The sequence below is a fragment of the Lonchura striata genome, chromosome 4A, assembly GCF_050655825.1.
Source record: "Lonchura striata isolate lonStrDom1 chromosome 4A, ASM5065582v1, whole genome shotgun sequence".
In the NCBI taxonomy this organism is placed as follows: domain Eukaryota; kingdom Metazoa; phylum Chordata; class Aves; order Passeriformes; family Estrildidae; genus Lonchura; species Lonchura striata.
The window spans coordinates 7,599,010-7,620,623 of NC_140742.1; the positions used below are offsets into that span (position 1 = coordinate 7,599,010).

The window sequence follows — 21,614 nt, forward strand, 5'->3', positions numbered from 1 at the left end:
AGGGCAATTGGGTAAAAGCATTCCCTCCCCTCAGCTGTCCCAAACACATGCAGATACTTACCTGATTGTCAAGGACCTTGTGGGTTGCTTGAACACTGAGTAGGATAATCAGATAGATTGTGGGATACATCTGCTTGATCCTATTTCTTACGATTACGTGGTGGGGAACAAGCCTTAATGAGCCTTGGCCTTTCCTGTCTCCTTTGTAAATTTGTTTGACTCAATTGAGCTCTCTTTGTGTGAGACAGCTCTCTTTGTGCTTGGATATGGAAGAATCCACCTCTGAAGCTGGCTGTGCTTTGAGATGGGGTTTGGATTAGCTGACCTCCAGAGATCCCTGCCAACAATTTTTTTCCCTCTTCTTTTGTGTTTGCAGCTAGAGTAATTGTGGTCCTAACCCCTCCCAAGCGGTGCTGGCACTGGAGAGGATTTTAGCACTGTTTCACAGCAAGTGCAGTAGCTGCTTCTGCACTGCAGAGGAAATGCTCCTTTTGGGTCAGCCACCCCACTGTAAGGTGGGTCCCTGGCCCTTGGCACTCATGTAGGAGGCCAGAAGGGATTTGCCAGACAGGTCCTAGTAGAAGGGAGAATCCTTCTCCATGTGTCTCTTACTGGTGATGGCTTTAGTCAAGCAAAACTCCCACTTGGCTGCCTGATCAGCAGAGCATCCCCCAGATCCCAGAGGGGTGGGATGACAGTGGGTCACTATCAGTCCTAGTAGAGAGCTGGAGTAGAAAAGGGGTCTTGACCTCTAACTGGTTCCAAATAAGCTGATGGCAGAAAATCAAAAGCCCAGAAGGACAGAAATGTGCACGTGTGGTTATTCTAACAACAAATCTATTTAGTGAAAGAGGGGGAAGTTCCCTTTGAAGCACCGCAATGCATGCTGCCCTGGAACACCCTATGGAAAGGTATTTGTTCTGCCAAGGCACGTGTGTGGGTCCAGCACAGCAGCTTCTGTGACTTTGTTCAAAGAGAAACAAATAAACAAAAAAGCTCCTTAAACGGCAATGTTTTTGTATTGCATTTTTGGCTTAGAAATCCCCAGCAGATAGCGAGAAATAACTCCCAGCCGTTTGCCTGTGGAAGCATTTTGGAATTACTCCTGTAGGAGTGAAGGGGAGAGGAGTTCCCAGAGCTTTGGTGGACAAGTAACAGCTGAAGGTTCAGGAAGAAGGTAAACAGACTGAAGATTTCAGGTGGCTGAGGGAATAGGAGCACCACAGTGCACATTGAAGAATGGTAGATTTCAAAAACAAAGGGATTTTTTCCATACTTCCTTAAACTCAGCATTAATTTTTCCTGTGATTGTTTGCTTCAGGGTGTAAGTGTGGAGAATTGCATGTACACAAGGGAGGATAAAGTTCCCTGCATTTGTACATTCTTTTTCTCTGCAATGAAGGGCTTCCTTCCCTCATGCTACTTTATTTTGTATCTTTTCCTTTTTTCCCCCCTGACCCTTTAATTTTTTAGAGTTGCCCACTTCTGCATGTAAGAGAGTGCTGAGGTTGTGTCAGGGCAGCTAAGAGCAGTGGGAAGCACCCAGAGGCCAGTGATGCATGATCCATTTTCCCAAGGACAGTGGCACTGCTGGCCCTGCAGAGCCCCACAGCCATCTCCCAGGGTGCCATAAATCCAGGATCAGCAAGGCCGGCGAGCCTCTGAAGGGATGGGGTGCAGTATGTACAGCCTTCCCCACTGAGGGGCAGGAGGATGTTCCTTGTGCTGCTCTGTCCAGAGAGGTCATGACCAGTGATGGCCACTCTCCAAAGTTGCCCTAAGTCAGCAGAATGAGAGAATGTGAGGAAAGAAGGACAAACATTAGTGGTTCCTTCAGCATAGATTTATGTGCTACCTGCATGTCCAAACATCCACCCTGTCACTTCTGTAGTGGGTTTATGTCCTGAAATTGAGGTTTCTCCATTGCAGCAGCATTGGGAGGTTGTTTTGCTTGTTTTGCTTGTGTGGGTTTATTATTTCTGTCTGGGTTCTGCCATCCTGTTCTGAACAGACGGCACTCGGAGCTGAGTTGACTTTCTGGCACGCAGTGTGACCCCTGGTGATTCACGGCCCCCAACATCTGTGATTAGACCTTGAACAGAAACTTTTCATGCATGCCCATGGTAGAGGAAACTTGCTCTTTTTCTGAGTAACTGGTAGAAGAACAAAAGGAGGTTTATTTTCTTTTAGCTGTAAAGGTCTACCTTAAATTAAGTAAACTGTTCCCTGAGGGAGAAAGTGTCCAGGTACAGAATGTTCACAGAGGAAATATTCAAAGTGTCTGCTGTGTCCCTGAAGTGTTTGTTTTAAAGTATGAGGGCCAGAGCAAAAAATAGAAGATTATTTTCTAATTTGAAAGCAAAAATACCTCTTGCAGGTGACAGAAAATAAATTGACCTTCTTTGGTCTTGACGCTGCAGCCCATTAAGCGCACAAGCGCTGAGGAGCCCTGAGAAGCTGCCATTGCTGGGATGGCTCCGGTCCCAGTGCACAGCCCGGCAGCGCCGGGGGCAGGAACCGGCCCGTGTCCGAGGCAGCCCCGCTGTGTGCAAACTGTCACCGTTCCACCAGCAAAGGAACCGTGGCTGTGGGAATCTGACCACTGCTGTGCTTTATGTGAGGGTAGGGTAAGAGCATTGGCATTGGTGCTTCAGCAATGGAGGATCCACACCTGGACTTTGTGGGCGTTATTTTTGTAGTTTCTTTTTTCTTTTGCTGTCATGAAGCAGCACTTGTGCATCAGTTCCAAGTAAAGCCTTGTGAGTGGTGACAGCACCTAACTTGTCATGGGCTTTTCTAAGGCCCAAAATTAACTTCTCTAATGTCAGCCAACTCAACTAATGTCACTGTGTTCCTGGCTTGGTAGATCCTAGGTGAAAATTTTTTAACCTTTTTGTTTCCCCTCCTCACTGACTTGGAAAGCTGCCCACAAATGTGCATTATCTTAACTCATGCATCACTGTAAATAAATGTAACAGTAGAACGCTTTTCAGTAAAACCTTGCCTTTTTCTATAACTTTTTTATTCCTTCGATAAGCAAGGATATAGTTTCATGTGTTTTTTACTACTTGCTGTGAAAGTGGAAGAGAAAAGAAGGCTATTGGATTGGTGGTGGTATTGTCCACAGAGTTTTCTTTCTCTTTCAGAACAAAACAGTTCAGTATGCTATTTTCATTGCTCCTATTTCTCTTTCCTTTGCAGTGTTTCCAGGAACACTGTTTATTTGGAAGATTGTTTGATAATAGAAACATCTCACTGCTGTTTGGGTGAGGAGTTCCCTACTCTGGCTTATCAAGGATGTGGTGGTAGGCACACCAAGCTCTTCCATACTCATTAGGGTGCAATAAAAAGCCCAAGTTACAGAATTATCTCAAAGGTGCAAGGACTGATGAGTGAGTGTGGCATTTGTACTGACAGCTGAATTTATTGCTTTGAGGAAAGCCCATAGACAAAATCTCTTTTGGGTTCTGACAGTATCTAGACACTCAGTGAACATTAATAGCAATATTTAGTTTTAGTGGAATTGGTATAAAATTGGAGGTCTTGATTTTGCAAGCACAATTTCTCTATTGCTGTGCCTTGAGGGCATCCATCCATCCATGATGGGTCTGAGCTTTCATTCACCATAACTTGCAAAACTAGCTAAAGCACACTGCAGCCTGGCAGTGTAGGGCTGAGCTGGGTCTCAGGAGAGCCAGTCCTCAGTTCCATGGTCACATGCTGGTGGTTTGAGTGAAAGAGGAGCATGGACAGCATCGCATATGATAAAAAACGGGCACGACTAGAACTTAACCTTGGGAAGACTCCAATGTATCTGCAGTATCCCTATTCCTCTTCAGGCAAAGGGAATAGCTGCTGTTCTTACTCACTGGACTGTGAGTTAGGGCAACAGCACTTCTGTTTCTCAGCTGAGCAGTTGTGACCCAGAAATCCTTGAAAAATAGTAAATGAAGAACCCACCTTGGCACTTGTACTGAGTCATTTTTTCTTAAAAGAAAAAAAAAAAGAAAAAAAAATCTTTTAAATAGCATCATTTACACTTGGGAGCTGCTCAAATCCATCCTGTCACATAAATTACCATTTCTGAACTCGGCTGTCAGGAAGTGTCCTCACAAGTTGACATCCATGGGGGTTGTCAGTGGAAGGGGATCAGTTTCGTGGCAAGCAGGAGGAATTCAAGCATCAAGTGAAATACGCTCATCCTCATGTTACCTCAAGCGGTCAGGGCATCTTAGTCCCGCCAGAGGCGAGCCCTGGTGTGACCCTTACTCCTCAGACTGCCCTTGTTCCCTTGCACTTTGGCAGCTGTAAGGCTGGGGCTGACATCTGGAGCAAGCCCCAACCTCCTGCAGCTGAGGCAATTAGAGCCTGGCCCAGCAAGTGGCCCTGGAGCAGAGGCTTCAGGGATATTGTAGTTTCTTTACAGGGATAAAGGCCACAGGCTTTTCTCTCTGCTCTGCTGCTTTCTCCAGCTTTGATGCGGACGCAGTTGAAATGAGATTGGCTCATCTGGTAGTGGAGGAGCTGAGCCCTGCCAGACGGATCTGGCTTGCTGAGAAGGGTTCAAAAGGCAGCACCTACCCTTTGTTGTATTTCCTGTACGCTAACGAAGCCCCTGATTTCTGGAGCTACTTTTTAATCCTTGTAGGTTGTATGTTGGTTTTGGCATGCATTTTTTTTTTTTTTAATTCCTCCCATTTGAAATGTACGGGAGAACAAAGGGAATAAAATGCCAGCCACCCCACACCCTCCCCCCCCGCAAAAAAAAGGGTAATACAAGGGAATTGAAAGGGTGCATGCTGGTGAGAACAGTTGTTCACTGCCAGGAGTTGAAACCTGGAGAGCTGAAGCTCTGTACTGTCAGTGTTCCTGTCTGGGGTGTGCTGTCCTTGGGCTGTGCGTGGGAGCCTCGCTGCAGCAGTGTGCAGCGCTTGCTGTGATGTCAGCCCTGCATGCATGCGTTTCCAGCCTTCCCCGTGACCACATAGAGAGGGATTTGCAGCAATCCAAATGCTGACAGAACTGTATTTGTTGACTTGCAGAAAAGCCTAACTCGTGCTCCTCTGGGCTGTGATCATGTAAGCCGAAACACGATGACTGCTGCCCGTGCTTGCTGGCCTCGCAGTCCTGATAAACCTGTGAAGCAGATTCATTTATTTAGGCCCTGATTCAGCAAAGCACTTAAATTTATGGTTCAGATTTTCTTTTCAGAAAGACTGTTGGCATGCTCAGAGTTAAGCATGTGCTTAACTGCTCTCCTGAGTGCCCAGCAAACAAGTGATGGGGCAGTGTGTGCTGCTGCAGTGCCCTGCCAGGTGCCTTGCAGGCTGCAGAATTGTGGTACGAAAAATAGATTCATTAATTTGGCTCCCTCCAGTACAGAAGTTCTAGTGCCAGGGTCTGAGATGAGTCAGTCCTTCTGCAGGGAGGTGGGGTTGTTTGCACGGCACAGAAAATTTCTTGTCTCTTGAATGTTGCACAGATAAATGTGCCCTTCTGCAGGGTGTGGGGCAGGGGCAATTTCCATTAGTGGGCTTGTTCCCTACTCCACAAGTTGCAAAGAAAAATATCCACTGTGTTACATGTGTCTGAATATTTTTTTATTAATAGTTTAATATTTTATATAATTCATTTGATTTAGCTTTCATTAACATGATGCCCTTCATTTTGAGGACTGAACAGTTTAGTGCAATTTAGTGTTCCTGTGGGCAGTGTGTGATCCTGAGGTGCATGGCTTGAGAGCAAGGTCAACATTTGGTTTGTTACATTGAGATTTCCTGAGGTTCAGGGGCTGGGAAGGGTAGATGTTGCTATGCTGTTTGGACATCTTGGTGTTTGGTGTAACTGTGTGTTAAGTCAGACCCATCATATTCTATCCCCAGCATTAACAGACCCTTACTTGCCTTGGGAGTCTCAAGCTGTGGAATAGACACTTAATCCACAAGATGGTTGTATTTCAGTCTGCTCGAAAGAACTTCTGAGACTGCATTCTTTCTAATCCCCACCCATATCTGACCTGTTCTAGCTCGTTTTTAAGAGCTGCACCCAGCTAGTCCTTAGCTCCCTGCAGAAGATTTCTGCCCATCTTCTCCCTTCTTTTGCTTTCTGAGCTCAGTTGAACAGGGAGCCCACATATCAGTGAATAGGATTCCTGTATAAATTTGCCCTGTTTGCAAAATTGGAATTGATTTAGAGCAGTTCCTCTTTACAAAGCCCAAAAGACACGAGCATGGTTAGGTGTGCCTTTTTTCCTTCTCTTTGAAGTTTAAAACATGCTTAGGAAATATGACGTTTGCAGTCTCTGTTCCCCACCTGATGTGCAAAAATGCAAAGGTCCTTCCAGAAGCATGGGTCAGACCAAGCTTTGTGCTGATGCCTCAAGCTGAATTGCAGGGATCTGGGGAGGTTTTGTTATCAACTTGAGTCTAATTAAGCCTAGAAAGTACTTGCAGTGTAGGTTTAATGAGTGTTGTTTTTTTTCTAAACTGAAATAATTCGATCTGTGAATCAAACAGCCTCTGTGCCCCACCCCCTGCTGCTGATGACAGCCTCTTCCCACACTTCTTCCTTGGTAGCATTGTTTCCATTGTTTCCAGCTCCAGTAGGTTTCAGTTACTGATCAGTGTAATTGCAATAACACACCAATAATGAAAGAGGAATTTAAGCTTCCTTTTTTTGTAGTTGAAGGCTTTTCTCCTACGAAAGCTTGAAATCTTAATAGCAGTCACACAGGCAACATCCCGCGCCTGTCAAATGTTTGCAGAAGTGGACGGTCGTACTTTAGGAAGATAAAGGGCCGGATTTTGGGAACTTGGAAACAACCCAATCCTATCAGGCGGCAATGGTACAGCTAATATTAGAATGGGAGACTCTAGAGACAGCTTAACATTTTAATGGATGCCAAGGAAGCCTTCAACTGGAATGCATTGAAAGTTGTTTGTTGTATAACACGAGTTGCTGGAGTCAGAGTAATTCGAGTTGCCTTTGGTCTGGTGGAAAACTACAGCTGTGAGCAATGAGTTAATTTTTTCCGTGTGTGTGTGTGGCTTAGGCTTCCCTGTCGGGTTTGCTCCTAGTTTTGTAGGCTCTGAATCCATAGAGGAGCGGCTGCGAAGCAGTCGTTTGTCTCCATGTGCCACCGCAGGAGCAGCCCTGCGCTGGGGATGGGTTTGATGGAACACCTTGGGAGTGCGGAGCGGTGCAGGGCTGAGCAGGAGCCTGGGATGTAAGAAAGCCACCGGCTGCTCTTCCTGCCTGAACGTTTCCTCCAGAACAGGGGGTGGGTTAGTGAATTAAAGAAACCCAAAGTGCCGAGGAGCAGAGGATTCCCCGTGGTCCGGGCGGGCCCGTGGGGCGCAGCCCGAGCCGGGGCTGTCCCGGGGCTGCGGCGCGCGGCGGCCCCCACCGCGGCGCTATGGAACGGGCGCTGCCATTGGTCGGCTGCCCGCGGGGCTGCTGTAACGGCAAGCGCCATTGGCCGGCGCCGCCTCCCATGCGCAGCGCGGCGCGGGCAGTGCCCCCGTGCCCGCAATGGCCGCCGGCGCCGCCCGAGCGGGGCCGCAGGCTCCTGGCTGATTCTATTTCTCTTTTTCCTGCAGGTTGCTGAAAAGTGCCTTTCCTGAAGCCACCGCTGCTTGGATTTCTGTCTAGGGCTGCCTCTCTCTGCCCCTCGCCCCCCTCTCTGTTTAATTCGGCGTTGCTTGCAGTCCGTGCCCTGACGGCGGCTCCTCCAGCCTTGCCCTTTTTTTTTTTTTTTTTTTTTTTTTGCTCACCATATACACGCAGTTTGCTCAGCCATTTTATTTTTTTTTCCTTCCCCCGACTATGTAGCAAATATTTAAAAGAAAAGAAAGAGGAAAAAAAAATCTAACATCCTTTTGCCTGTTTTGATGCTCGTGAACCATAATTTTTAGAAGCAAGAAATAGAAGGAAAAAAAAAAAAAAAACAAACCCGAAGTTTTCTCCCCAAGGACCGAGACCATTCCACAAACTGAAGTGCTGCCAGCAGCATATGCTTTTTGCAAGAATAATTGAAACCATTAACTGGAGAGCACAGAATTCTTTTGAAAGTCTGCCAGTTATTTGCAAGTAACTTTGGCAGTGGCACAAAATATAACACTTGTATTTTAACTTCTACAATTGCACTTTTAGGAGCTGGCCTCTAATTTGATTTTCAGTTGTTCTGATAAGATTTCTATTTTATGATTGGCTTTATGTTTAATTCTTGTTTAAAGAAACACGATTTGACTTAAATGAAAACCTAAGTGCTGATGAATAGGAGTTCTACCAAAGCAACAAGTTAGTTATTTCTTCACATTTAACTTGAATTCACTTTTTTACCCTTTTTTTAAAAAAAAAAAGAAGAAAAAGAAGATCAGCAGTAAACATTACCCTGAGGAAGGGGTGCGATTGCTTGCATTTTAATTTTTGTTTTTTAATATGGCTGTAAACGTTTCCCTGGTTCGTGATACAAAATGGCTGACGTTAGAAGTGTGTCGAGAGTTTCAGAGAGGGACTTGTTCTCGGTCTGATGCAGAGTGCAAGTTCGCCCATCCGTCACGGAGTTGCCATGTGGAAAATGGTCGAGTTATTGCCTGCTTTGACTCCCTAAAGGTGAGGACTGAAACGCGTGCGTTGCCTAAGCTGCCTTGTTTTTCTTTCCCTTCCGAGTGGCTCAGGCAGGGGTGTGGGATGTGCAGAACAGCTGTTTATTGCTCTGTGTCTGCAGGGAGGATGCTGCTCCTGAAATCTAGGCTGAGTCTGACTTTGGGTGCCATTGCCTGGAGTGCCAGGCATTGCAGGGAGAGAGGATTTTATCCCGGGCATTTTTCAGTGGTAGCTCAGGTCTGATATAACTGTCCCTGAAACAGAGAACACTGGTTGTGGGTAGCAAATGAAATAAGAGTATAGAAAACTGAAATCAGTTTTGAGTGTCCAGATCACATCAGCAGTGCATTTGGTGCAGGGATCTGAAATGTGTTTTTAGTGAGCAAAGATGAAAGCAGCATTTTAAGATAATGAATCAACTTTACATGTATTTCCTGGAGACAGAGTTGCAAATGCACTTTAAGGTTGTCCTGTCGATGCAGACCAGCCAAACTATTTGGAGAACATTTCCAGAAATGGTCATTGGGGAAGTGCTTTCTGCTTGGGACACACAAACTCAATGTCTCTGCTAGGCCTGAGCCATGAGACTGGTGCTAGTCCTTGCAGAGTTGAATTTGGAGGCAGTAAATTTCTCTTGGTTGCTTGTCCCTGCTGGAGTTCCAGGGATGACTTTCAAAAATACCAAAGACCTGGACTGTGAGTCAGGGTGAGGAGTGGAGGGGCTCACAGGAGGGGGATGTGGGCATCTCTTTCTGGCCTCACTTCACCATGGTTCTTTGGAAAGGAAGATCCTTTTTTTTTTGTTTCCCCAAATGTATGACTCCTCAAAAGCATTTTTTGCTCTGAGACCATATGGATAACTGATAGCAGATGAGAATTCTTGACATTGTGTTTAATGTTTTGACCAAAGTAATCAACCTGTTAAAATTTCTAGAAAGAGTCTGGAAAATTTTATAATCTTAAAAGTTTTCTCTTAAACTTCAACTGTTGCTTGAAAAGATTTGTGTTTATTTTTATGAGTCTAATGAGTAACAGAACTGGTAGAGTTATATATGCAGAGGTTCAGACCAGGACTGGATCTGGACTAACATTGGTTTACCCATTTTGTTCCTGTTAGTGGCTTCTTCATGTTTTCATTGCTGTTCTCTTTTTCCAAGAAGCTCAAGTTTTCTGTTTGCATTTGGTTTTCTCTTTTTAATCTGATTATATGAAATTACTCTTAGTTTTACAGTGACTTTCAAATGTTCATTTACATTGCTGGTTTGCTGACAGTGAAAGAAAAGCATTTTTTTATTGAAGGGGGAAATAATCTTAGTCTTTTTGCCATTGAAACTTTTGATTTGTAGCTAATGGCAGTGCAGATATTTTTAATGAAGAGATTAACATGTTAATATTTTACAGTGTATCTTTGTGAATGGAAAGGAGGGCTGTCATGCTGTGGAGGATAGTTTTGTGCCCCTTGCTGATGTTTGCAGCATCTTGGGCGGTGTCCCAGTGCAGCCATCCAGCTTGGCTGGGCTCTGAGCTGTGCTGTCACCCCGTGTGTGACACTTTCCTGCTGTGCTGTTGGCAGTGCAGTTCCTGCAGCACACCCAGCTGTGCCAGCCCCTCTCTGCACAGCTGGGGCTGGGACGATGTGCACGACCAAGTCCATGGGCAGCTGGGGTTCAAATCCCACCCACTGGTATGAGCAAACACTTCTCCCACTTCAGTAATGGGGATGGGATGGGGAACACGATGTTAAGAAAACAAACAAAAAAAAACACTCAGGGGAAGGAGTAGGGTGTGATCTTCTACAGCTCAGAGTGTTTCCTGTGTAACTGGCTGTTAAATAACGTTCTGGTTGCAGTTTCCTCATGACACAGTAGCAGATGCCTAGTATGTGCTGGTTAAGTGACCTGAATTTTCCAGAGAACAGGTTTTTTGGACTTAGGAAAGCCTCATGGAGGGCTGACAGCTCTGTCTTTGGGAAGTACTTGAGGAGAAGTCTGACTGTGCAGAGCACTTTGGCCAAAGGTGATGCACCCTTCTTTGCAGACAGGACAGTGGGTCTTGGAGCACTTCCTTCAGCCCCATGAATCCAGCAGCTCTCAGTGGACAGAGCCCAGTTTCCCTGTGCCATGGAGGACTGTGGTCCCCAGTGTGCAGCCTGAGTGTGTGCATGTCTTAAAGCCATGCATTTCCCAGTGGAAATAACTCCCCTGGGGACTAAACCCTCAAAAAATGGTCATTCTGTTCCTGGGCCAGAGGTGGGCTTCCAAAGCACTTTTTGCAGTGGTCTTTAGGGGCTCATGGCTATAAGGGTGACCACCCTTACTAGTCACCAGAAAGGTGTTACATTCTCCGACCCTTTAAGAGGCTTTTCTTGCCCATCCTGTGGATGTCTTTGTGCCCAACAGCTGTGGAACAGCGACCCTCTCTCCTGTGGAGGGCTCAATAGCTGCTTAGTGCTCTCTTGTCTGCCCTGCATTAGCAGAACATCTGTGTTGCTTTATTGGAGGCAGGATATAGGATGCTTGTGGCTAATACGTTTTCCCGTTGTCTTGAAGCCGCCCAGGGCTTTGTTCAGACCTTGCTTATCTGCATCCATTGTGTGCTGCTGTTGCTTGTTTTTTTTTTTTTTTCTCTCACAGACCTCTTAAGCTTGAACAATGCCTTCATACAGGAACTTCTGATAACCCAGCAAACAATGGTTTCACCTCACTGGTCAGGTCATGTGCAGCATCCATACCTTACTGGATTGCCCTTTTCCCCCTTTTTCCTTAATCTCCTATAGTAGTTCCATGCCTGTTGCAGTGGAAAAAGCAGTGATGCTTCCAGAAGAAGTCAGACTGCCTCAGTGTGGGCTGTTTCACAGGTAATGAACTGTGTGCTACCTGTAATCTTGTGAAGAACACACAGGACTCATTGAAAGTAATGGGGGCCCTCACCAGAACATGTTCTGCAGGAACGTTGTGTGTTGTGCAATGCTTTGGTCGTGAAATATCTGTTCTTTATTAGGTTGAAAGTGCAAGGCTGGATCTTGCTGTCCTGAGCTGTGTTTCTTCGAAGGAGGAGTTTGCACATTTGTAGGCAGCAGAAGGAACCTTTCTCAAGCAGATTGATACAAAACTTAAAAATAGTTTCTTGCAAGAAGCTGCTATTTGAATCAGATGCCAAGAGAACTCTCACTCTACTCGTGCATCCCTCCTTGTTATTCTGGAAGCAGTGCTCTCTGAATTAATTTGTGTGAATGATAGGAGTCTGCACTGCTTGATTGCAGGGCAGTCCAGAGGCCCGAGAGCTGGCTATGCTGGGCCACCCTGCTTCCAGAAGTGACCACGAGGGCTGCTGGTCAGTGGCCAGTGCTCTCTGGTACCTCCTAGCCAGGTCCTTTGGTACCTCAGAGATGTTCTGAGCAAAGGGGAGGAATGTCATGTCATCCTTGTAAATTGGGGTGGCCTCTGGGTTCGTTCATTGCTTCTCTCCCAGGCTCAGTGTGCACTGTCCCATGCAGAGCCAGTGCTTTTTGTAAGGACTGGGACATGGTTTGCTGGCTCATGGCAATTCCTACAAAGGTTTGTTTTGGCACTTTGGTGAGCTGCTCATCAAGTCATTAACTTTCCTATTCAGGCTGGATCAGGAGGGCAGGATATGAGCTTGTCTGACTCTTAGTTCCTGGCCAGCAAGTCATTGATTGTGTTTTCAGTTTCTGATGTTGTCAGGAAGGGAAAAAAAGCATAATCTTTGGTCACTGATGGGGCATTAGGAGATGGTGACATATTATATAAAAATGTGTAGGTAATGCATATCAGGTGTTCACAGAGGCTTTGATTTATACTGCTCACAGTTTGGGTATCTGCACTGAGGACTTGAGGTTTAAAAACATTTACAAACGCAGCTTTGTGAGATGTGGGCTGGGGCATTTTGCTGTTTAGGGGTTTTTAAATTTTCTTTATGAACATTCATGTGAATTGAAGCTTCAAAGAGCATTTTGAGATGGAAAATAGTGGGGTGAAAAATTTGAGTAATACGAATTTTGACAATTGGGAGGTTTAACAGTGTGAAAAACATTGTTAAACTATTGCATGTTTCAAAGCAATACTCTACAAAAAGAAGGTGAAAAGTTTCTGTGAACAGGCATAAAAAGAAGTTAAAAGTAGTTTTGTCTAAATTGTCTGTTTTCTAAAAGAAGTGTTATTCTCCGGTAATAATATTCAAAATCCCACGGCAGTCTAAAAAGTTCACACTGCTTGGGCAATAGATGTACTATATGATCTTGAAACTGATGTACCTGAGGCTGTTTTTCACAGTTTTCATGCTAATTTGTACCTGGTTTATGCTGACTTGACTAGAATTATTTCTGACTTACTGGTTGGCAATCAAATCTATTTTTTTAGAATTTAAATAAACTCCAAATTAAGAAACAACTAAAAACACCCACTAAACTTAGCATATGGTTACACTTTTAGAGAGGAAGAAGAAAGCAAACAAAGCCATAGTGATATTTTTTGAGACACTCTGACTCCCTGTCTCAGCTCAGTGTAATGGAGATATAAATATTCCACAAGAAGAGTGTTGAGCCCACATCGCCTGTGTGACAACCACTCACTTTTCCTTGGTCATTAAGCCACTTACCTGTGTGGCAAGAGTAGATTTGCAGCAGCTTTCTGTCCACTCTGGGTGCTAGTGTGTTTTATGGCATGTCATAAGTGCTTTTTAAAACTACGTAATCAAACAACTTAAAATGGGGAAAAATGTATTTAGACTCAGTTTTATTTTTAAAATCTGTTAATACTTTATTTCTCTGTATTTTTCTCTTTATTTCTATATTTCTCTTTGTATTTCTCCCTGAATTAAATTTGTATTTCAAGGAGAATAGGAGAGCTTGTGGGGGAAAAATAATTTCGGCCTGATTCCTTCTCAGCTATAGGTTACAAGTTCCATGTTTTCACATCTTAATTTATAAATTGGCATATTTACTGTCTATACTCTCTGTAGTGTCTTTGGCACATCTGTGGAATGGAGAGAGAAGTTTTTGGCACATCTGTGGGATGGAGAGCACTGATGGAGAAGCTCACCTGGCACTGCTTGTGGCTGAGCATCTCCCAGGCCTGTCCCTTTGTCTGACTGCAGATTCTCTCTTTGGGGTTAAGGTTGGTTACTTGAAGATGATGTGGGACCTCCCTAGGCATGTTCAGCTTTCCAGGGAAAGAATACACCTTCATTCTTTAACCTGCCTAGCTGATCTTTTTGTGGGACAGAGGTCTGTGCACATCATGTTTGATTTGTTTAATGTTATCCAATGGTTTCTCTGGTAGCCCAGTAGTCTCATTTCATTTATCTGTGACTTTTTGACTGCTGAACTGTGGCAGATGAGCACTGGTGGGTTTTGCAGTCATGGTTTAGAAGGTTGCTGCTTTGAGCTGTCCCCTTGCTTCTCTTGCAGTTTGCTGCCACTGTGTCAGGGTTAGCAGGAGGACGGAGTGCCTTAGGCACTGAATACAAAGTCCAGCAGCTGGAATTCCCTTGGTCCTGCTCTCTGCAGAGCTGCTGGGGAATGAACTTCTGTAACTGGAACAGGCTGGTGTTACCTGGTGACTGTGCTGCAAGGACAGCAATAGACAGGAAGATGCAGGAAGATCTTGTTAATTGCCAGCCATTTGCAAAGGTTTAAGGCAGAGTCCTTGACAGGAATTCTTGACTGTGCTCTAAAGGTGATCTTTGAGGTGTGTTGGGGAGAGTGAAGAGGTTGGCCTTGTCTTTATCTGTAGCTGAGCAGCCTCAGCAGAGAACACTACCTTGGCCTCTACATTTATGAGAACACGTGCTCTGTGAAACTTGGTGCTGTCTGATAACATGGCAAAAAAAGTGAGATATCTATTGATTTCCTGGTGCATAGTCTGGTTCTGGTGCTACCCTGAAGGGATGCTCTCTTCTCAGCTTATTATTCGTATTCCTGCAGAGGGTGGATATTTGGTGATTGGGTATTTGCTGTGCAGTAGATGGAGAGCACCATCTGTGCCCCAGACCTCCTAACCCCACATTGCTCCTGAGGGCTTGCCCATACAGGAGCAGATGTCTTTGCTGTTGCATGTGTGTGAGTGCCAGTCTCATGTGTGGTGTCTCTGGGACAGGTTCAAGAGGCTGGCAGAGGTGTAGGCATAGGCTGGTAAGTTGGTAACCTCTCCCAATGCAAGGGGCAAGGACAGGAACACCGTCCTTGTCCGTCTCCTTGCAGCTGATTACAGCTTTTCCTTGGGCCTCAGACTGGTGTGCTGTTCCCCTTGTACATGTTGGAAAGCAGAGACCACATTTTGGAGGCCAGTCTCTTCAGGGAGATGGGCCAAGCAAATTCAGCAGTGGGGTTTTGCTGCCAACCTCGCCTCTCCTTTCCTCACCAGCCAGCCCTGGCAATGCAGGGCCTCTGCTCCTGCCTGCAGCTCATGTTGCCTCATTCTTCTCCCTGTGGCGTGAGCAAACCACCATCCTCAAAGGGTAAAGCCAGCAGCATTTACATTATTAATATTAGCCAAGAGTAACCTTGGGTTTCTGGTGGGGAAGATGATGGTAAAGTGCTGACTGCTGCTTACACTTGCCTAAAAAAGCAGGAGAGAAATTCTTTTGAGATGTTGACTTTAAACCCTTCTGAGCTTCTGTGTATGCTTAAGCAGATACATTTTGAAACCTTTTATGGGCATATTGCAATGTTCCACTGGCCCCGGCATTCCCCTCCTGCTCCTGAGGCTTGCTTTCCCATTTGAAGGGCAAAGCCCTCCAGACCAAGGTTCCAGTTCTGCAAAATACTTAAGCCTGATTTTAAGTGCTGTAGATTTCCTGTGGGCAGCAGAGAGCTCCTTGTACTGGAGTGAGCTGTTGCATCAAGTTCTGAGCATGGGAAGTGGTCTTCTCACCCAGTCTCCAAAGGGGAAGAGCTGCCTGTGTTTGTTTGCTATGCCACCTTTGGCTTTTGAGAGTTCCTTTGGATGTACAACTTGAGTTTGAAGTCTTGACAAGCCTTCTGGGATCTGCGAGCACAAGCTCCATGCCTGTGACCCAGCACAACTGCAGGGGGATGCTCTGTGAGCCCCAGGGTCTTTCTCTGCACAGGGAGGAGGAAGATGAGGTGCTGGGCCCAGATAATAAGTGGCTGGCTCTGCCTGCTGTGAGTCAGAAGTTGGCCAAGGGAGCACAAAAGGAGGGGGGTGTGTGTGTGTACAGTGAGCTCTGGCACCTCAAATGGTGCCATGTTGCAAAATGTGGCACTGCCAAATTCTTCTAGGGAAGAAGTTCAAGCAGTACATCTTCCAGCCCTGATGTGTAGCAGTAGCTAACATTGGAATTGAAATAGAAGCACCCAACCTACAAGCCTCTGTGCCTGGACAGAGTCTGGGCAAAGAGGATGCTTGGCTGTGATGCTGCAGTGTTGGTGAAGCTGCCTAGGGACTTCTCATGTTCCTGATTGCATTAGGACAGCAAAATGCACTGGGGGAAAAGGTGGTGAAAGATGCCTTCAGGGGGAGTGACTGAATGATATGTGGAGTTGGCAGATTTCTTCAGTGGCATAGCATCAGTTTGATGTAATCTCTTAGCTGACAATAGCTTTCTGCCACTTGGTTCACCCTTCTGAAGGAGGGTGCAGTAACATGCTTTTATGTAATTGAGCTGTTTAGAAGCTTTAAAACAAATATAAACAAGATGTGCCAGGCTTTTTGGAGAGCCCATTGCCTGACATCTCCCACAGAGCATTTCAATAAGTGGTTAGATTTCCAAGTGAGGAGCTGAGCTCTTTGAAATTCTGCCCCTATAAATATTGTTTTGCTGGTATTAAAAGAAATGCTTTGAAGACCTTGTGTGAATGTTGCCCCATACAGGCACAGTTTTACTTCTGGCTTATTAATACTGTTTTATTGCTGTTCATAAAACAGCAGGGACCCAGGCACTGACCCTCTTCCTCACCCCTTATAGTCCTCGTGCCATGTCTGATGACAGTCTTTTGATTAGAGGAAAGACCAAGGATTTGGAAAACCACCTTTCAGAGCCTTGTGATGATGCAAACTGCTTCGAAGTGTTGTAATGTTGGTCTCCGTGCCTAATTGCACTTTTTGACCTCACAGGAGCAGTGCAGAAAAAAATGTCTTTGAAGGCTGAGTGTAAGCTGAGCTGCTGTAATAGCAAGATTCTGGGTGTTTTAGACAGGTGTCCTATAACTGAGTAAGCTTTTCAAACCCTGGCTCCTTCCAAAGGAATAGCTATCAAACACGCTTAATTCTGTAAGCTTATCAGCCTGTTAGGAAAGCCCTTGTTCTGTAATGGCAATGAAAATATTCAGCTTAACCATAGGTAATGTGTTAGGATAGTAAAATCTTTCTGCTGTCCACACAGTAGAAAGTACATGGTACAAAAGTAATGCTGATCTCTTGGGAGCCTTGGGTTTTACATCTGGCTCTCTGAATGTCTGGTTAGTGTTTGGCCTTGGTTTAGGATTGCAGTGACATGGTTAATTGATGTCTCCACTGTCAGAGGAGCCGGATGCTGGAGTCAGGGATTATTAAGCACTAACTCTGTGTTTTTACCTCCTCTGTCTGAAGCCAGCACGTGGGAATGGCTCAGGGCTGTTCTCTTCATGCTTCAGCTCCAAGCTGAAAAGCTGAGACCTGGAGGTGCCTTTCTGCATGCAACATTTAGCTTAAAGCTGTGAGGAAGAAGCATATTCCTGAGAGGGCACAATTGGCTTGCTGGGACTCGAGCCTACTCAAATCAAGCAATTCCCCAAGTTTGTAGTGAAATATTACGGCAGATGGCCCGCTTACAATGCGGGATATTATTAGAACCATGATCAGTGCTAATAAGGTCATTGGCGGTGGGGGAGGAGGTCAGTGTCTGACCTTGTTTGGAGGGTGGCAGCCTGTGCTCTAGGAAGAAGTTTTCCTCTTGCAGCAGTGGAATGTGAATGTTTAAAACAAGCTACTTCGTGTATTAGTGTGGCTGCACAGTGGAGAGAAAGACCCACCACCCAGTCCAACATAACAGCTGCAGGGGTGCTGCTGGCCCCCACACCTTGCTGAGGTAGGTGCACAGAGCACCATTAAAAAGTGAGGCAAATTCTGCTTAGTTCTGGGAATGTTTAGCTGGTAATCCAGAATGGCTATGGTATCACAATGCATTGCCCGGGTTACTGGTGAGTGGTCTCTGAGTTTTATCTTGCCTCTGACTATACTCTGCATTAGCACAACACTAACTTTCAGCTGTTCTCCTACATTGGTGTCAGAAAAAGACCTAAAACAACCACTACACATAAGAGTGTTGGAACCCAGTTGAGTTGCATGAGTGATGCCCACGTCTGCCCAGCAGTACCCACACCAGGTTCTGATGGGGATTTAAGCCAACAGCCTGAAACATGGTGCTTTAACTCTGTCTCATCACTTCTTTGCCTTATGAACTCTGGGTGCTGTGATCAGTTCTGGGTTCATAGTGAGAGGAGACACCTCTTAAACAGAGGGGCATTTGGAAAAGTGTGGAATATCTGGGTATTCAAAGGCAGCCAGGGCAGCACCAGTACAGTGGAGCTGCAGCCTGTGTGCCTGAGAATGTGGCCATCATGACGCTGCTTCTATAAGTCCCTGTTATCCACAGGGGCACAGCTGCTGCTGGGAACAGTCACACGGAGATTAGGTCCTTAAAGAGCCCTGCTTCAGCTGAGGAGAGTTTGAATACAAAACCTCAGTGTGTAATCCCAGTAGTATTGGATGACCCTAGTGGTCTATGTTTCTTCCTCTTGCTGTCCATTCCTAAAGGATCAGAGCATGGGTAAGGCTTGCAGCCATTATGTGCTCTTGATCCCAAATGGTTGGTTTGTGCAGTGTTGTGCTGCGTGCAGTGCTTGGGCTCTGCTCCCAGAGTCCCTTCCACGTGATGCTGCAGATATCAAACTCAGGATGAGTTTGCCAGGATTTGAAAACTAAAGCCTCATGGGGTTGGACATTTCAGCCCATGCTGTAGCACTTTAGTGCTCAGGGTCGTAGGGAGTTGAAAGCCAGACATATAGATGAACCTTTAAGGAGGGCTTGGAAGATCATCCAGGCATGGCAGAGATAATGGTGTTTTAGGTCAGCTGTACGAAGGAAAGCTCTTTCCTCTGTGTGAGAAAATTTTGTTTTATAAACCAGTGGACTTTCAAGTTGTCTTTGGAGGGAATGTTGCTCCTTCCCAAACATTATAGTATGAAGATGTTAAAAGATGCTCCTGCTGATGCAGAAACCCTCCCAAATATTGCTCCAATGGTGCAAGACTTGCAGCCTTATTCTAATGCCCTGCTTCTTTCTGCTCTGTTTCCTCCTCCCCTCTGGGCCTATTTGTCCCTAAGCCCTCATGCAGCTCCCCTGTCCTCTTTGTCCCTGTTGTAGTGTCTGCAGGGACTGTCTCTTGCTCTCCTCTCCTGTTGCTTCAGCAGTCATTTTTATTTCTCAGTGCATCTGGTGCTCTTGCAGATGAAGATGTAATCATGGTTACCTCCCTGCAGACTTTGACTCCCTGCTGTGTCAATCCTGTTGCCTGTAAAACCTCAGTGATGTGCTGCAGGGTGGGAGCTGGAGCAAGGCAGGCAGGCTGAGTGACTCTGGTGCTCGAAGCTGGAAAGCCATCAGGACTGAGCAAAGCAAGACGGATGTCTGAAACCTCTGAGCTGCGAAGGACGACCTCAAGGGAAGGAGGTGGGGGGTGACTCTGGGGAGGAGCAGTGCAGCTCCCCAAGCCACTTCCCCATAGGACTGGGGAGCTTGGGGATGTAGCAGGGACCCTGGCCACCCATCATGCCAGATCTGTCAGCATCTGCTGGCTGGCATGTCATGGCAGGGCTCGGATTTCCCAGCACAGCCCACTCAAACTGCTCTGCACCATCCTTGGGAGAGGGGAGGGGTAAATCCCTTGGAGACTGGGAGACAAATGGGCAGGATCGCTTTTAGCAAGTGATGCAGGGGTGGGACACAGGCAGGCTGCCGGCAGGAAGGAGCTTGGGAGGCATCAAAGGCATCATGGCTGCAGCAGCCCAGGACAGAGCAGCTGAAATACAGTCTGGGTGTTGCTGAGGTTTCCCCTGGCTGCCTGGGGTTTTTCAACCAAGTCCGGTGTATTTAGACTGAAAACTCTTCAGGCTGGGACTGTCTCATTTTGTGTTTGGGTAGTAATTGGAGCAGGACCCTGAGCTGTAGCATTGATGAGTATTTGTATTCCCACAGCCAGAAATCCCCTGCTGTGGCCTTGTGCGATAAAGCACAGATTGAATTAAGAGGATTTTCATTGTTGTTTTGTGTTTCTCTGCATGGGTTTTTGAAGAGTCCACAGTAATATAAAATCTTTAGAAATCTTTACTTGGAATAGAGCTCACATTAGGTAGGGCAACAACACTACTCAAAACTGGTTTTGTTTTCCTGTTTTGATTGTGCTAATTCTTGGAGAATGATTTTAAGCATCCTTTCAGTGCTTAGCCCAATCAGGGGAAAAGTGTTAGCACTTTCCTTACTTTGTCCTTCTTGGCCTGTGTCAGAGGCACTTGAAGAGAAGTTTGTACAGGGATTTATGCCAGGGCCCTATCAGAAGTCCATCTATCTTGGTTTAAACCAGTTTGAGCATTTTTTCAGCAGTGTTGGAGTGTTCCTTACGTAGGCACTGGTCCTGCTGCATTCCAGACTTGCTAATGACCCTGGAGCTTCTTTGCAGCTACTCCTCTCACGTGGCAGAGACTGCAGATGTCCTCAAAAAAGGTCACTCTTCCTTGCAGAAAAAATCCCTCCAATCCCTCCCACCCCCATCTATATGGGCCCATCCCACCTAAAAACAAATGAACATTTGCATTGCAGCTGACTCATCCTAACTGTGCCCGGTGAGGGCAGTGAAAGGGCTTTTTCTTGCTGCCCTTTTAGGAAGGGATTGTGCTGCATCTGAAGATATCTCTTGTCAGTAGCAAAAGTAAAATACATGAGATCAGGTGTCTGCTGCCTAAGGAAGTCATGTTTAAGATTGCTTTCTAATAGAAAACAGCCTTCAAAAGGTAAGCCTTGCATGCCTCCTCATCTACAAAAGGTTGAGCATCTCAGGCAGTCTGTACTGCATTTGGTGAATGGGACAAGGAGAAGAGCTGCAGGAGTTTGGAAAGCAGGGCAGCAATACAGGAAGGACAGAAAAACCACATGGTAATTTGATCAGTTTGCTTTTGTGCCTCAAGTCTGAATAAACAAGCACATCCACATGGATATGCTTTAGTTGCGTCTGCCTCCCCCAGCTCTTCTCTTGTGCTCTCAAACCTAAGTGAATCTGGCAGTTATTAAAAACATGAACTCCAAAGCACCAAGCAAATGAAAGGAAAGCCCTGATCAGTTCCATTCGTGTTGGTCAGCTGGGACAGATGGATGGACAGACACACATGTATGCACACGCAGGACACATTCCTTTCTTAGCTGTTCTGGTGCTTACACCAGTGCTGCGCAGAGTATTTAGGTCAGAAGTTGCATCCCGCAGGAGTAAATGGATACATCCATCTAACTAGGCATACAACCTTTTCAGTGTCCTGTCCTGCAGCTCCTGTTACACAGAAGGGAACAGATCCCAGTGGCTATATGGAATTAACCTCTCAGCAGCTTAAATCATGGTTTCTGCAAAATACATTATCCTGGCATCACATGGAGAAAGCAGACCACTCTTGCTAGATTTTGGGGTTTTGGACTGTATGTCAGTGTAGAGACCTACAGACCCTGAATTTTGGCTATCTAAGTCAGCTTGGAATGCAGGGTGAGCAGGAAGCCTCCTTGAGCAGTCTGGTTTGCAGCATCTGTGTTGTCTTACTGTTCCTGGGTAGGCTTTGTTAGTTTGTAACATGGATCTGCTTTGACTGACTGACGTTGGGAGTGTGAATCTGCACAGATCTCACGAGACTGCATAACAGACTGTGGGAACGGGGATCTGTGAGCAGTGTTGCAATTAGAACAGGTAGAAGTTTTGCTCTGGCCAAGGTTGTTACAGTAAATCCATTG

At 45.9% G+C, this 21,614-nt stretch overlaps 1 protein-coding gene across 11 annotated transcripts in view; it reads left to right on the forward strand.

Annotated features, from left to right (window-relative positions):
* The window catches only part of MBNL3 (muscleblind like splicing regulator 3), a 92,060-nt gene that overhangs the window by 25,014 nt on the left and 45,432 nt on the right, over nt 1-21,614 (forward strand). For 8 of the 11 annotated variants that reach the window (XR_004148308.3, XM_021548437.4, XM_021548438.4 and 5 more), the window contains exon 2: nt 7,599-8,613. The exons of the other annotated variants lie outside the window; for them this stretch is intronic. Coding sequence is in view for 7 of the 8 variants with exons in the window: in XM_021548437.4 (XP_021404112.1) it covers nt 8,440-8,613 (174 nt within the window). In the remaining variant the exon portion in view is untranslated. The remainder of the gene's footprint in view (nt 1-7,598; nt 8,614-21,614) is intronic. 11 annotated transcript variants of the gene reach the window in all.